Source organism: Paroedura picta, chromosome 5 (assembly GCF_049243985.1).
Source record: "Paroedura picta isolate Pp20150507F chromosome 5, Ppicta_v3.0, whole genome shotgun sequence".
Taxonomy (NCBI): Eukaryota; Metazoa; Chordata; class Lepidosauria; order Squamata; family Gekkonidae; genus Paroedura; species Paroedura picta.
The window spans coordinates 125,642,600-125,658,113 of NC_135373.1; the positions used below are offsets into that span (position 1 = coordinate 125,642,600).

The 15,514-nt window shown below is 49.8% G+C and overlaps 1 protein-coding gene across 2 annotated transcripts; it reads right to left on the bottom strand.

The window, feature by feature from the left end:
* Positions 1 to 741: 741 nt before the first annotated feature.
* On the bottom strand, positions 742 to 13,825 carry SLC35B4 (solute carrier family 35 member B4). 2 transcript variants are annotated; one of them, XM_077340359.1, is made up of 10 exons: positions 13,600 to 13,825; positions 9,851 to 9,964; positions 8,838 to 8,940; positions 8,116 to 8,165; positions 7,286 to 7,367; positions 6,575 to 6,638; positions 5,336 to 5,436; positions 2,581 to 2,656; positions 2,415 to 2,490; positions 742 to 1,874 (listed from the first exon to the last, which is right to left on the bottom strand). In XM_077340359.1, exons 1-10 carry the CDS (start codon positions 13,803 to 13,805, stop codon positions 1,622 to 1,624), a joined length of 1,125 nt encoding a protein of 374 aa, XP_077196474.1. In that variant the 5' UTR covers positions 13,806 to 13,825; the 3' UTR covers positions 742 to 1,621. The 2 variants fall into 2 exon arrangements, with proteins under 2 accessions (XP_077196474.1, XP_077196473.1); XM_077340358.1 differs by having other exon boundaries at positions 743 to 1,874; positions 5,336 to 5,445; positions 13,600 to 13,821.
* Between the last annotated feature and the right edge of the window lie 1,689 nt (positions 13,826 to 15,514).

The following is a 15,514-nucleotide window of genomic DNA, read 5'->3' on the forward strand; positions in this document are numbered from 1 at the left end:
GGTGGGGAACAGACTTCATGGCAGTTCTGGTATTTGCCACAATATTTCTCTGGATCTGGCACAGGAGCTTGTGAGGACTGCTACATCCTTGCAGAAACAAAGAGGAATGGGAAGGAGAAGGACCCACATAGACCAATTATCCATCCTTAGGTAGTTGTGGGGTTTTTTTAATTGTAGGAAGGTCGGGAGAGAGTGCCAGGCCATTCCTAAACTAGCAATGTCCCCAAAATATTACAGTATTTCAACTGGAATTACGTCTCAGGAGCCACTGGGGCAAAGTGTAGGAACATCGCCTACCCTCAACAAGGTGAAAGCTGTTTTGTGACAGATATCTTTGCAGGCAGAGCAACCGCGTTGTAAAATTATGAATTGCCTGATCAGCATAAAACTATCTGCCAGGTGCAAAAACACCATTGATTTCACAGTATTAGTCATGAGTCTAAAATCGAAATCAAATAGGCAAGGGTTGTAAAATTCTCTTATTCCACTTTTGTTAAGTAGATTTGTTCTTCTTTTCCATTTTTTGGCAATCAGAACGGGGTCCCAGGTTTCTGAATCTTAGGTAACAGGGAACGGCCCCAAGAATACAGAGCTTATTGCCTACGTGATATATCTTATCGTCAGGCATTTACCCTAAGTCAGGGGTAGTCAAACTGCGGCCCTCCAGATGTCCATGGACTACAATTCCCAGAAGCCCCTGCCAGCATTCGCTGGCAGGGGCTCCTGGGAATTGTAGTCCATGGACATCTGGAGGGCCGCAGTTTGACTACCCCTGCCCTAAGTGATGTGTGATTACAGTTACACTGAATATAGATATTGATGGACAATCACTGAGGAAGATTCCGAAAGCAGAAGGACTTTACCCCGTTCTGACTGCCAAGAAATGGAAAAGAGGAATAAACCCACTCAATAAAAGTGGAATAAGTGAATTTACAACCCTTGCCTCTTTGGTTTCAATTTTGGACTCGCTACTTCTCCCAGGCAAGAAGCAAGGGAGTGTCAAGGCAAATGGAGTGAGAATAAAGGGAACCTATAAAGGACTCAACGATATGTTACGTCTGCAGCTGCTCGGCCACACGGCAAACCCCACGTGAGTTTTACACGTGAGCTACTTCTTGGAGTGCATCTTCCCCTCGCAAAGATGCAACCAGCCACAAGAGCGTTCGACCCCTACCGAGGGCACGGAGACCATCAGTGTCCCGTGCCACAAGGCCGAGGTCAAATGGACGTAACAATGAAAAATGCGTATGCCACAGAATTTTCACCGAACGAACTGCACGGCCTAAACGAGACGCAAAGCCGGCCCTGCAGCAAGCGGCTACCAGGCTACCTAACAGACCAAAGGTGAGAAGAGAATTCGCCCGATCGTGTTCGGAACCCCGGCCCGTTTCCCCTTTGCCGAAATCCCTAGGAGTTGAAAAGCATTTTTCCCCACTGCAGGGGATTGACCCGGTTCCTTGGCATAGCCAAGATCAGTTCTGTGGGTTTTTTTGTATTACAAAAACGAATCCGCCACTTCCACAAGAAGGGAATCTTCTGTTCTGTGCGACAGAAAATCCTCGGTAGAAAAAAAGAAAGAGGGTCTCTTGTTCGTGAGCTTCCTTCCTGGAGGGATCTGGAGTCACTCCTGCTTCTGGTCGCCCTGCTTCTTCTCCAGAGCCATCTGAGGCCTTAGACTGTTCCACACCTCGGTGTACATCAGCGTCCCCACGAAGACAAAGAGGGTGCCGATCCAGTGCCAGGAGGTGAAGGGGTTCCTGAAGTACAGGATGGAGAAGATGAGGCTGACGAACTTCCGGAGCGTCACCACCAGCGTGACGGTCAGGGAGGTGCACTCGGTGGTCAAGATGAAGACCCCCCGTATGCAAACGTATCTGAGAGGGGCAGAGTTAAGGGGACAACAGAAGAGGATGCCGGGGGCAGGAGAGGCCAGCATTTGGAACAACAACTAAAATAAATGTTGTTTTGGAAAAAGATGAATGAAAAGGAAGGGGGATCTTCCTTGACTGGGCTAAGCTAAGATTGTGTTGACTGCGAGGATGATCGCAACACAAAGATTTGACTGGCTGTGTTGATGTTTAAGAAACTTTTTTTGACCGCCTGCTTAATGCATCTTCATGGTATAACTGAAAGGACGCTATGGCGGCCATTTTGTAGCTGGCTCCGCCTCCTGCAGCAGCCATCTTGTAGCTGGCTCCGCCTCCCGCAGCAGCCATTTTGTAGCTGGCTCCGCCTCCCGCGGCAGCCATTTTGCGACAGCCGTTTTGCAGCTGCCCTCGCCACACTGGGGCAGAGTTCCAAAGGTGCTTGTGGTCTCGAAAAGGGGGGGGAACTCCTAGCGCACACATTTTCACAAACCTGAAGCCCCGTGGAAAACAGCGGAACGTTTACCCCAAGCTGCCCCCAAAGGATACTGAGTGATGATGTTCATGATGAGGTAGAACCACATGATGGGCAGGCTCAAGCCCAGCACAGGGACTTGGAACGGGTCTGCGGAAAAGGAAGCCAGACTCAGTACTCGGCGAAGGGGTCGGGGTCAGCCCAGGGGTGCAGGCCAAGCCTCGAGCAGCGCCAACTTACCAGACTGGGTGAAGAGCACCGCGTGCCTGTAGATGTCTGGAGCGAGGAGCAGGAAACCAGGGATCGGCAGGGCGTGCTGCGGGACAGCAGGATGAGAGATTTTAAGAAGCACGCCAGGGGGAGACAACAGTTAGTTAGTCAGGGCTCTCTCTCTCTCCTCTCTTACTCACAAAGTCGCTTTTCTTCTAAATTATCTTATACTTTTAAGCAGCTTGGTACACTTGGTATCCTTAGCATATTTAAACTCTAACAACAAGTGGAAAGCACCAACAAAGGTGGATTTATCCAGTATTCCCCTCTCTAGGCAGCAATCCCTTACAACCTGGGGAGAGTTAATTCCTGAGACCCTCATGAACCACGGGGGGGGGGGGGGTGGAGATGAATTCTATCTCTTGTATTGGCAGAGCTAGTATATGCAGAAGGAAGAAGGGTGATTTTGATTACTTTAGGATGCTTTGGGCTGATCCTGCGTTGAGCAGGGGGTTGGACTAGATGGCCTGTATGGCCCCTTCCCACTCTAGGATTCTATGATTCTATGACAAGCAATAATGGGTTTAAACTTCAAGTACAACGATACAGGCTAGATATCAGGAAAAGAATTTTCACAGTCAGAGTAGTTCAGCAGTGGAATAGGCTGCCTAAGGAGGTGGTGAGCTCCCCCTCACTGGCAGTCTTCAAGCAAAGGTTGGATACACACTTTTCTTGGATGCTTTAGGATGCTTAGGGCTAATCCTGCGTTGAGCAGGGGGTTGGACTAGATGGCCTGCATGGCCCCTTCCCACTCTAGGATTCTAGGAGTCTAGTTCAGCAGTGGAATAGGCTGCCTAAGGAGGTGGTGAGCTCCCCCTCACTGGCAGTCTTCAAGCAAAGGTTGGATACACACTTTTCTTGGATGCTTTAGGATGCTTAGGGCTGATCCTGCGTTGAGCAGGGGGTTGGACTAGATGGCCTGTGTGGCCCCTTCCCACTCTATGATTCTATGATTCTATTATCTCCTTTACCCAGGATTTCTCAACCAGGGTTTCATAAATGGATGGGAGTTAACTATTTTTTAATATATTTTTAAATTTCGTTATGCATTATCAGGTATTTGACCATATATGACAATGTTGACCCAACCCCCCCATCCCCAAATGGCCCATGATGGGCCTGGAGGGGGTGGGGAGGGGAGGGGTGGGGAGGGGAGGGGTGGGGAGGGGAGGGGCCACAGCTTATTTTGCATCATTGCACCACTTCTGTTTCCTGGAAGCCTGAAGAATGTTTCGGGAGTTTCTCAAAGGTAAAAAGAAGATTGAGAAAGGCTGTCATACAGGATTGGCAATGAGAATCTCACCAGGTGATCTTTTGGCCTAGTGAGATAAGGAAGCAGAGCTGCAGCCAGACTCCCGTCCCTTGGAGAGCTTGCTATGTTTCTAGGCAGGTCTTCCAGGAAATGAATGGGCCAGACCAGGGAGGAATAGTAAAGGAATGGGGAACACCGAAGGGACAATTGATGAAGCAACGCCAGCCCTTCCTTCTACTGACTGTATCAACCAATAGAATCACAGAGTTGGGAAGGACCTCCTGGGTCATCTAGTCCAACTCCCTGCACTATGCAGGACACCCACAACCCTCTCACTCCTTCACTGTCACCTGCCACCCCCTTGAGCCTTCACAGAATCAGCCTCTCCGTCAGATGGCTCTCCAGCCTCTGCTTAAAAATCTCCAAAGATGGAGAACCCACCACCTCCCGAGGAAGCCTGTTCCACTGAGAAACCGCTCTGACTGTCAGGAACTTCTTCTGGATGTTTAGACAGAATTTAGAATCCTAGAGTTGGAAGGGACCTCCTGGGTCATCCAGTCCAACCTCCTGCACTATGCAGGAAATTCACAACCCTCTTGCTCCTCCACTGTCACCTGCCACCCCCTTGAACCTTCACAGAATCAGCCTCTCCGTCAGATGGCTAAATACAGACCTTTCCATTTGTCCCTATTGAATTTCATTTCATTTCATTTAGCCTGCTTCTTGAGCCTATCAAGGCCACCCTGTATCCTGATTTGGTCTTCCGTTGTGTTTGCTCCCCCTCCCAGTTTAATGAACTTGTTTCTCAGTCTCTTTAATCCTACCCATTTCACCTTCCTTTTTCAGCCGGCCTCGAATCAACCATCTGGAAGACTCGGGTTCAAATCCCCTGCTCTGCCACGGAAGTGGGCAAGGTGACCTTGGCCCACTTACAGTCTCAGTCTAAGCTACCCTTGCAGGGTCACTGAGAGGACAAAATGAGGACAAGAAGCCCCTTGGGGAGAGAAAAGAGGAGTGTGAGTGAGCTGTGGCCAAGTGGTGGAGCATCTGCTTTGCCCACAGAAGTTCCCAGGTTCAATCCCCGGCATCTCCCGTTTTAAGGGCATCAGGTGGGATGAAACCCTGGAGAGCAGCTGCCAGTCTGAGCAGACAACACTGACCTTGATGGGCCGACAGTCTGATTCACCATAAAGGCACCTTCACATGAGTTCACCCTTCAAAAAACGGCCATGGCTCAGTGGCAGAGCCTCTGTTTGGCATGAGGAAGGTCCCCGGTTCAATCCCCGGCATCTCGTTAGAAGGACCAAGTAAGAGGTCACGTGAAAGACCTTGGAGAGCGGCTGCCAGTCTGAGCAGGCAATATGGACTTCAATAGACTGAGCACACAGCAGCTTCCCCCGTTTTGCGATGTGTTTGTCTTCAAATGCTTAAGACCAAAAAAGCCGCCACGATAAAAGGGTTTCGTGTGCTTACGTTGTAGAACAAGGCTTCCTTCGAATGTTTGCCAAACTGCTTGTACAGCATCTCCTGGAAGATCCCCATCCGAGCGGACATCAGGAGGGCAAAGGTCAGCGCTGCAATGCCTGCAACACAGGGCAGGCAGGAGTGGGCTTGGTGTCCCAGGAGGAACGTTCGAGAATAATAATAATAATAATTAACCATCATATTTAATTGCTATACCTCCCCCAGTTCACATGCTGCGGTTCGCAACAATAAAACATTCAATAAAATCATTGACAATAACAAAACTGCAATGAAACACAATGTTAAATCCCCATCCCCACCTCCCACCCCCTTTGTGCCCTATGCCAGCTACCCCAGACTGGGGATGGTATCAGAGGGGGGAGCCGAGGGGGAGGAGGCGGTGGGAGGAGGCCCATAAAACCCGCAAAGCCTTCCCCACCTCCCCCGTGAGCAAAGAGGGGTGTGTGCAGGTGCACATGGTCAGAGCGCGCACCCAGCAAGTCCCTCACAATTGTCCAATCGAGACCAAGCTCCCAGTTCTGCCCCTTCACAGCAGGAATCAGATTGGCACAGCACCTATTGGCTAGTAACCAACACATCGTGAACCTGCCTCCCCTCCCTGCAGTAGGTCTGTTGCGAAAATCAATTTGACTTTTCAAAAAAAGATGATGAAAAAACATCTAAATGGGTAAGTATTGCTCAGGTTTCTCGATCTGACACAGCATAATGAGCGTAGTCATAAAATGGCTGCCGGGGGAGGCGGAGCTAATGACAAAATGGCAGGGGCATGTAAAAGCAGGATTGCCTGGAAATACCTGAAATATCTGAAAATATGGGAGGGGGGAGCCTGGGGAGGGGAGGGTCCTCAACAAGGTATAATGCCATACAGGTCCCCCTCTAAAGGAGCCATTTGCTCTGGGGGAACTGATCTGAATTGCTGAAGAACAACCACAATACCGGGAGGCAAGCACTAATTTACAAGCCTGGCTCAATCCTACAAATCTGTTAAGTGATTTCAGTTAAGGACACACACACTTCCCCCCTCCCCTCAAATAAAACCCAACCAAAGACCCCATTTAAAAAACAAAACTTCATTTTGAAACCTAATAACCGCATTTTAAAGAGTTTCAAAAACATTCCAAGTAGGAGGGTTGGTAACACTCTCTACACTAGCCAATCTGTGCTGCTGCCACAAACTTCCTTCGCCTTCTTTAGCCAGAACTGCGTGCAAGAGAGGTAGTTACGGACCTAGCATCCACCACAAGAAAGCAGAGATGCTGCCTTTGTCTTCACTTCCGTTCGAATCGGAATTCTGCAGACGCAAGAGTGGGAGAGAGAGAATAAGTCAGACCAAGTCTGCACTCTTAACAGGCAGAGGGCATATAAGAACATAAGAGAAGCCATGTTGGATCGGGCCAGTGGCTCCCGGGAGAGCTGAGGGCCCTGACGGAGCTGGCAAAGTTCTGCAGGGCCAGTAAAATGGACCTCTTCTGCCAGATCTTTGGTTGAGGCTGGGTTATCCAGGTCAATGCCCCCCCCCCACTCAGCTTTCGCTAAAACAATCAGAACATCCCTTGTCAGATGACTGCGGGAGGTAGGAGAGATTCTGCCATCTTAGTATTTTCTGGGATTAATGCAGTTTTTGGGGAAGGCACTGGCAAACCACCCCGTATTGAGTCTGCCATGAAAACGCTAGAGGGCGCCACCCCAAGGGTCAGACATGACTCGGTGCTTGCACAAGGGATACCTTTACCTTTAATGCTGTTTTAGGTTTGGGTTTTATGGGGATTTTGATGGAACCTGCCTTGAGTCTTAGGAGGAAGGTGGGCTTAAAATTTAATGGATGATAATGATAATAATGAATTCAAGTTTTGCGGGCCCACAAAAGGGGAAGGGTCCCACAAAGGCCCTCCGTCAGCTGCCGAGGCCTTGGGGGAAGGGGAGCGTGGAAGCCTTTACCACTTGCTGTGCAGACATGAAGGTGCAGGTGAAGATGCCCACCGACACGAGGGCAATGGAGGTGTACTTGTAGACGCTGTACCTGTGCGAAGAGAGAGACAAAGGGGTCTTTTGCAGCAGGGTGACAAGGCAGAGCTAGATTTGCTAAAGCTGGTGGACTTAGAATCATAGGAACACAGAGCTGGAAGGGACCTCCGAGGTCATCTAGTCCAGCCCCCTGCACAATGCAAGAACTCACAACAATGCAAGAACTCACAGCTACCTGCCCATCCACAGGGACCCCAATTTGATGCCCAAGTGATCCCTTCACCAAAAATCTCCAAAATCCAGCCTGGCCTGGAGGAAATTCACCCACCATCCTACTGCAGCAATTCACATTGCTAGTTCAGCCGTGAAAGGGGCTGCCTAAGAGGTGGTTATCCCCCCCCCTCACTGGTGGTCTTCAAGCAGCGGCTGGACAAATCCTTCTCCTGGATGCTTGAGGCTGATCCTGCACTGATCCAGCCATTTCCAACCTTTTGACCACGGAAGAGCCCCTGAAATGATTGTTCGAGCTTCCAGGAGCCCAGGAAGGGATGTCGACTGGCCACACACCCCGGAAGTGACATCACCACTCACCTTAACAGGCAGGCTTTAGGAGCACCAGGGGGTGGAGAGGAGGCGGGAGAAGGCATGCAGGCTCCGCCCCCTCCCAGGCACAGAAGCCACGAGAGAGCTCACTCACACTTATGAGGGCGGAAGGGAGCAACGGAAGCGACCGGTTCCCTAGCTTGTGGTCGAATCCATTAAGGCAGGGGGGGAATCCCTGGTTTAGAAAGTGGAATGCTTACCTTTTCTTCAAAATAACGATCCCCAGGGCCATGCTGGCTATCAGTGATCCCTGAAAGGCAGGGAGGGGGGAGGAGAGCAGAAAAAGAAGCAAAGAGCAAGTTGGTTGTCATTAGCAAAAAGTTTGTTCAACAGATGAGGGGCTTCCTGGCTCTAAGGACCTCGGTGGGGGCTACAGCGTGTCCCTCTGGAAGATGCCCTACCTGAAAAACAGCTGGATCTGAGCCATCAGCTCAGGAAATGGGTTCTGATGGAAAACAGGCTATCTAGTTCCATGGTCAACTAGATGAATTCATGAAGAAGACTTCTACTGGAAGACTTCTACTTCCATGGTCAACTAGATGAATTCATGAAGAAGACTTCTACTTCCATGGTCAACTAGATGAATTCATGAAGAAGACTTCTACTGGAAGACTTCTACTTCCATAGTCAACTAGATGAATTCATGAAGAAGACTTCTACTTCCATGGTCAACTAGATGAATTCATGAAGAAGACTTCTACTGGAAGACTTCTACTTCCATAGTCAACTAGATGAATTCATGAAGAAGACTTCTACAGTAGGTAAGAAGCTACTGCAGCTGAACGGAACCTCCACTTTCAGAGGCAATCTTCCTGCAAACAGCATGTGCCTCCTTCATGCCTCCCCCCACATAGTCACACTTCCCATTGGGCAAAAATCCTAAACAGGTCAACGACCCCAAGCGCAAGAGGACGGGACTCACCGATCGAAATATCATGTGCAGCGGCATTGCGATGTTCAAGTTGAGGGCGTAGTTGTTCACCACGCTGACCGTGAAGAACATGGCCACCATAATCAGGTAGAACCTGGAACACAAATGACAACGGATCTGCCTCTGAGTTTGGGCCTGGAAGGGGAAGGAGTGCGTTTTTGGGAGTGGACTGGCCCTCTCTGCAAACCACTGACCAAAGGGCACAGGGTTGAGATTTGTTGGCCCCTCCCCGGCCTTCTTTCAGTGGCCCCACGAGCCCCTCCAGTTTCTCGGGGGGGGGGGGGGGCAGCACCAGATTGAGGGTCATGTGGAGATTTTGGGGTTGGAGAATGAGGGTGTTTTGGGAGGTCTCTTCTTCAGAAGGGTTTTGTGTGGTTTGGAGGATAAGGCAAGGAATACAACCAGGTGTCAGTCATTTATGGCAGGGTGGCCACAGAGCATTTGGTCTAAAAAAGAAGAACCTCTCCAGGGTCAAGACCAAAATTTTGAAACGTCCTGTTTAGATCACTCACTTAAGGTGCCCACTTACACCTTTCCTGGTGCCCTCCAAGTGCTTTTGGAAAGCGGGTAGGGCTACTTGGGAGATTTGCCCAGTTCTGATTTGGCTTTTACAGATTACAAAACATCCTGTTAGATTAAAAGGCATCCTATTAAACAGAGCTTGTGCCTGGAATGTTGTGGTGGTACTATTAGAGTTACATGTCACCTTCCTTCCTGACATCTTGTGGTCGGCTGTGCCTCCTGGGGCAGCCATTTTGTGATTTGCTCCTCCTACCATGGCAGCCATTTTGTTAATGGCTCCTCCTCCTGTGGTAGCCATTTGCTAATTGTGACCACTGCTCCGTGTAGGGATTCTATGATTCTCACCCCACAGATGTTCGCAGCCTCAAAAAAATCAGGGGGGCCCTGTGTTTAGATTGATACTGTAACCCGCCATGAGCCATGTCATCGGAGTGGCGGGATATAAATAAAATAATAAAAAAATAAATGTGGATCGACAGTACCTGATTGGTATAGCAGGCCGTTTCCTTCCGAAATCGGCTTCGAAGATGAAGCCCTCGGTGGCTATGAACAGGAACTGAGCAAAGGTGATCAAGTTCCCGCATCCTGGAAATTCCCTTCGTTTGTGGAAGAAAGAAAGAGAGAGAGAAAAACAATGACCTTACTGCCGATACCATTTTTAAAAAACCAACAACCAGAGAGAGCAAGCTTGGTGTCGTGGTTAAGCGTAGCAGCCTCTAATCTGGCGAGCCGGGTTTGATTCCCCGCTCCTCCTCCACATGCAGCCAGCTGGTTGAACTTCGGCACGTCCCCATTCACAGAACAGATCTGTCAGAGCTCTTTCAGTCCCACCTACCTTTCAAAGTGTGTGTTGCAGGGAGAGGAAGAGAAGGCGATTGTAAGTCACTTTGAGACTCCTTCAGGTAGTGAAAAGCGAGATACAAAAACCTTGTCAGAACAGTTCTGTCAGAGCTCTCTGAGCTCCACCTCCCTCACAGGATGTCTGCTGTGGGGAGGGGAAAAGGAAGGAGATTTTAAGCCGTTTTGAGACTCCTTTGGGGAGAGAAAAGCGACTTATAAGAAACAAGCGCAGGAAATTATTCTGGAAAGTAAGATGCTCTCAATGTGTCCGTCACTGAGATTTCGGACACGGCCCTCCTGAGGTACCTATGAAATTCCACTAACTCAACCTCGACATATTGGTGAATTTGAGGCTGTGAAAATCGCTTGCTGTCATTTATTAGTACCGTTCCTTTTCTTCGGCTCTTCAAAGCCAAGTGTGTGGTCTGCCAGCAGGGTTTGCAAAGGCAAACAACTTGCGGAAATTAAAATATCCCCCACCTCCCCCATAAATACTCTACCTGCGGGGCAGCTGGATCTGGATGAGAACTGCAGATTGATGGCCGTTTTTATGGCTGAGTGTGTTTGTTCTGTTTTAAGCCGTTCTGTTGTTTTTTTACCGTTGTAATGACCTATGGTTATAGCCAATAAAAACGGTGATTGTGTTTTTCCAAAGAGGGAATGAATCCGAGGACTGACGGGGGGGGGGGGGGGGAGGCGTCTGAGCTGCCACGGAGTTACCATAGCTGAGAAACCCCCCAAGGAGGAAGCAGCTTGGCCGATCCCAGGTAAACTCCTGGATCTGGGCCCTCCCTGGTATCCTTCACACGTGCTCAGACTGCAAAACACAGAAATCACACCAAGGTCCCACCAGGTCTTCCCAAGGAAAATGTTATTCTGCAGTCTCGCCTTGAGTCAATAACAGGTAAGATTCAGGCAGGTAGACGTGTTGGCCTGGAGCAGCAGAACAAATTTGTACGACAATATTGTTTGGGTGTTATCTGTTTGTCCATTGGCATGGGTAAATATAAGATTACTAAATGTTTATTACAAAGAGAGGCTGGATGGATATTTAAACAGGACACTTTACAACCAAACGGCTTAAAGAATATGATGGATTTGGCGTGTTTTTTTCCCAAATCAGGACAGATCTTCCTGTATTAATGGAAAGAGGTCTCTTTAAATTTTGAAAACTGTATTGAAAAAATGACTTATGGGCTACATAATATTTTGTAAGAAGGAGGGTTTTGTAGCTGGAGGAGCCAGGGGGGAAGGAGGGCACCTCTGGTTGTGGTGATGGCTGTTTTCAGTAGGGCACAATGCCGTCTGGCCCACCCTCCAAAATTTGCTTTCTTGATTCCTTTAGTTCTTTCTCTTCACAATACAAGCTGTTTTATTCTCTAAAGCTACCTGGTGCTATGCTCTCTTGCATATTTAAACTCTACCAACGGGAACAAGGTAGCCCAACAAGCTTCCGTGGCAGAGTGAGGATTTGAACCTGGGTCTCCCAGTTCTTAGTCCAACACAAACTGCCACAACATGCAGGCCCTCCTAATAGCCTCGTAGCCTTCATTTGCCTTGGGGTGTGCAAGGATGGGAAGTTCACACATGCTAAATAATCCTGTCAATCCACTTTGATGACTGTTTGCAGGTAGATTTTGTCATTATGCACAGTGGTAAATCCAGCTGCAAAGTGCAGCGGAAGTATGTTATCCCTGATCTACACCGCGCCCACTCATCCCCTTACCATTTTGAGCCCAATGGCACCTTTAAGACCAACAAAGATTTATTCAAGGCGTGAGCCTCAGACAATGGATCATAAGAGTACAGATATAAAGAGAGAGCAAATCAGTAGCATATTAGTAAACAGCATCACAACGCTCAAAATATGCAGGATCATAATTCTTTGCTAGGAAAGCAAATCAGTCCTTTGGGTTCGATTGTCATTCACAAAAATAAAAAATTGGGGCAATAAAAATATTACGGTTAATGATTAATGGCAGATTCTCAAGGTATGAAAAGATGTAATTAAAAGAGAGTTGTTGCTATCTCCACCCAAGCTTCTCCTCTACGCTTCCAGTATGCTGCAGGTATAAGGTAAAGGTCTCCCCTGTGCAAACACCGAGTCATGTCTGTCCCTTGGGGTGACGCCCTCCAGCGTTTTCATGGCAGACTCAATACGGGGTGGTTTGCCAGTGCCTTCCCCAGTCATTACCGTTTATCCCCCAGCAAGCAAGCTGGGTACTCATTTTACCAACCTCGGAAGGATGGAAGGCTGAGTCAACCTTGAGCCGGCTGATGGGATCGAACTCCCAGCCTCATGGTCAAAGCTTCCTTACCACTCTGCGCCACAAGAGGCTCATTGCTGCAGGTATACTTTAATAAATATATTAGTATTAAATTTTTAAGTTGTGTTCTACCCTACAGAGGGTTAAATTCATTTCCCTTATTTGGGCTGTTTTAGGTTCTTCACTGTAGAGCCTCTTGTGGCGCAGAGTGGTAAGGCAGCGATATGCTGTCTGAATCTGTCTGCCCATGAGGTTGGGAGTTCAATCCCAGCAGCCGGCTCAAAGTTGACTCAGCCTTCCATCCTTCCGAGGTCGGTAAAATGAGTACCCAGCTTGCTGGGGGGTAAACGGTGATGACTGGGGAAGGCACTGGCAAACCACCCCGTATTGAGTCTGCCAAGAAAACGCTAGAGGGCGTCACCCCAAGGGTCAGGCATGACTCGGTGCTTGCACAGGGGATACCTTTACCTTTACCTTTAGGTTCTTCACTACCATTCCATGACATTGTATCTGAGGAAGGGTGCATGCACATGAAAGCTCATATACCTGGAATAAAACTCAGTTGGTCTTAGGTGCCCCTGGATTTAAAATGTGTTATACAATGTTAACATAAAGTGAATCCCAAAAGCTTGGAAACAAAACATTTCACAGCAAATGTCCCCTCCCAAGATCTTACATGTCCTTATCCCTGCCAGCAGGTAGGGGCTCATGGTTATTGTAGTCCATGAACAATTGAAGAGCCACAGTTTGGCCAAGCCAGCTCTAAACCCAACCTTCTCTGGGCAGCAAATCGCCCAGCCCACTTTCTCTCCAGCTTCTCGTGACAGGCCCTGCTGGCAGGGGCTCATGGTAACTGTAGTCCATGGCCATCTGAAGAGCCACAGTTTGGCCAAATCAGCTCTGAACCCAATTGTCTCTAGCGAATTGCCAACCCTGCCTTCCCTCCAGAATCTTATGACAGGCTCTGCTGACAGGGGCTCATGGTAACTGTAGTCCATGGGCAGTTGAAGAGCCACAGTTTGGCCAAGCCAGCCCTAGGCTAAAGCCCCTGGCAATTTACCTGCCCAGGTGTGCACTGCCCACCAGAGAAAGCCTTCCTGGCAGCTCCCCCCAGGCGACCTCACCTCACCAGCAGCTCCAGGAAGACCACGTTGCTGCAGCACCCGCTGAAGACCAGCCCCAGAGCCAAGGCCGGGTGCATCCTGGCCGCTTCAGCCTCCCCGTGCAAAGCCGGTGCAGGGAGCCACTTCCCCGCCTCCGCTTCCTGCTTCGGCGGCCCCGCCCGGCCCAGGCACCGCCGTAGTTCTCTGGCCTCCCGGCGCCAATGCATCCCTATGGCTCTCCGGCGCCGGCGGGACTACGACTCCCAGAAGCTTCCGCGGCGCCGGCTGCCGGCCGCCGCCAGCTACGTGGACGGCTCTCTTTGCACAGCGGCCGGCCTTCCGGACGTGCGGCCCCGAGGGATTCTGGGAGATGGAGTTCTAGAGCTTTCCTCTGGGAAGAAGGCAGGTTGCAGCAGCAAAACAGAGGATGGAGAGGCTGGAGGAGCCAGGGGGGAAGCAGGTTGTGTTGGTGGCTGTTTTCGGTGGGGCACAATACCCGGTTGCAGACTTGCTCTTTTACCTGCACAAAGTGAGGATGCCAGCCTCCAGGTGGGACCTGGAGATCCCCTGGAATGACTGCTCCGCTCCAGAGCAGCTCCCCTGAAGAAATGGGAAATTACGCTGGTCTCCCTGCCGAAGCCCCAGACTATAGGGCAGCTAGGGCTGATCCAGCCCTCCCACCTTCTCTCTCCTCCTTTCCCTGCAGGTTGGAGATCGGGGCAACAAACGACTGGATTTTGGTTTTCTATTCTAAAGTCATTTAATTTAGGACTTTTAAATATTTTTATCGGTATATTTATTGCATGTGTGCTTTTGGTTAAGATGTAATCTACTCTGAGTCTCAGGAGACGGGGTGGAAAATAAGTACAGAAAGAAAGAAAGGAAGGTGACCTTGTGCTCATCACAGTTTTCTCAGAGCTCTCTCAGCCCCACCTCCCTCACAGGGTGTCAGCTGTGAAGAGAAGAAGGGAGGGCAATTATAAGCCACTTTGAGACTCCTTCGGGTAATGAAAAGAAGGCTATTATTATTGTTGTTGTTATTACCCGCCTACACAGGTCCCCACCTTCCAATCCAAACCTGCATCTTCCAAAGGGCGGGACAGAAAGGTTGCTGGGGGGGGGGGCTGCCACATTCCCACACACACATTTCCCAAAGGCTGGGCCAGGCAGGGAAGGCCACAGGGGGCTGTGGCCTTCCCTGCCACAGCTCCCTGCCACTTCCTCCACATCTCCCAAAAGCCAGGCTGGGTGGGCAAGGTCCTGGGGGTGGGCTGCCTCTTTCCCACCCACCTCCGCCTAAGGGGATGGGCTGCCTCCTTCCCACCCACTCCACATCTCCCAAAGGGCAGGTCAGGCCAGGTAGGAAAACCGTGGGTGGTGGGCTGCCTCTTTCCCACCCATCCCCCACATCTCCCAAAGTCCAGGCTGAGTAGGTGTCAGGATCAGCCCCTCTGTCTGTCTGCCTTTAACAGTAGGGAAGGCCTTTTGGGGGGGGCTGACTATCCACCACCTGCATCTCCTAAAGGCCACTACAATTGCATTCTCCCAAATGAAATAACATGAGTAGGGGATTGTAATGGATGCAGATATAAGAGCTGAATGTGATTTGCCTATGTAGTGGGATAAGAAACCAACATCCCTGTTGAGTCCTGGGGATTCCGTTGTTTCGAGTGTCGCAATAACTTGCAACATAACTTGAGTGTTGCAATAACAGCAACTTCCCTTTCCACTCTGTTCTTGGAAGTTCCTTTGCAATAAAACAGCTACTTTGAGATCAACCCATTGAATGTCCTGGAAGGCTGAAGTGGTTCCAAGAGCAGTAGTTCTCAACGTGGCGGTCGTGACCCCTCGAGGGGTCATTCGGCCTTTTTCTGGGTGTTGCAGCAGCCGCCGCCTTGGAGCTCATAGAAGCCAGATGCAGGAGTCGCGGCATTAG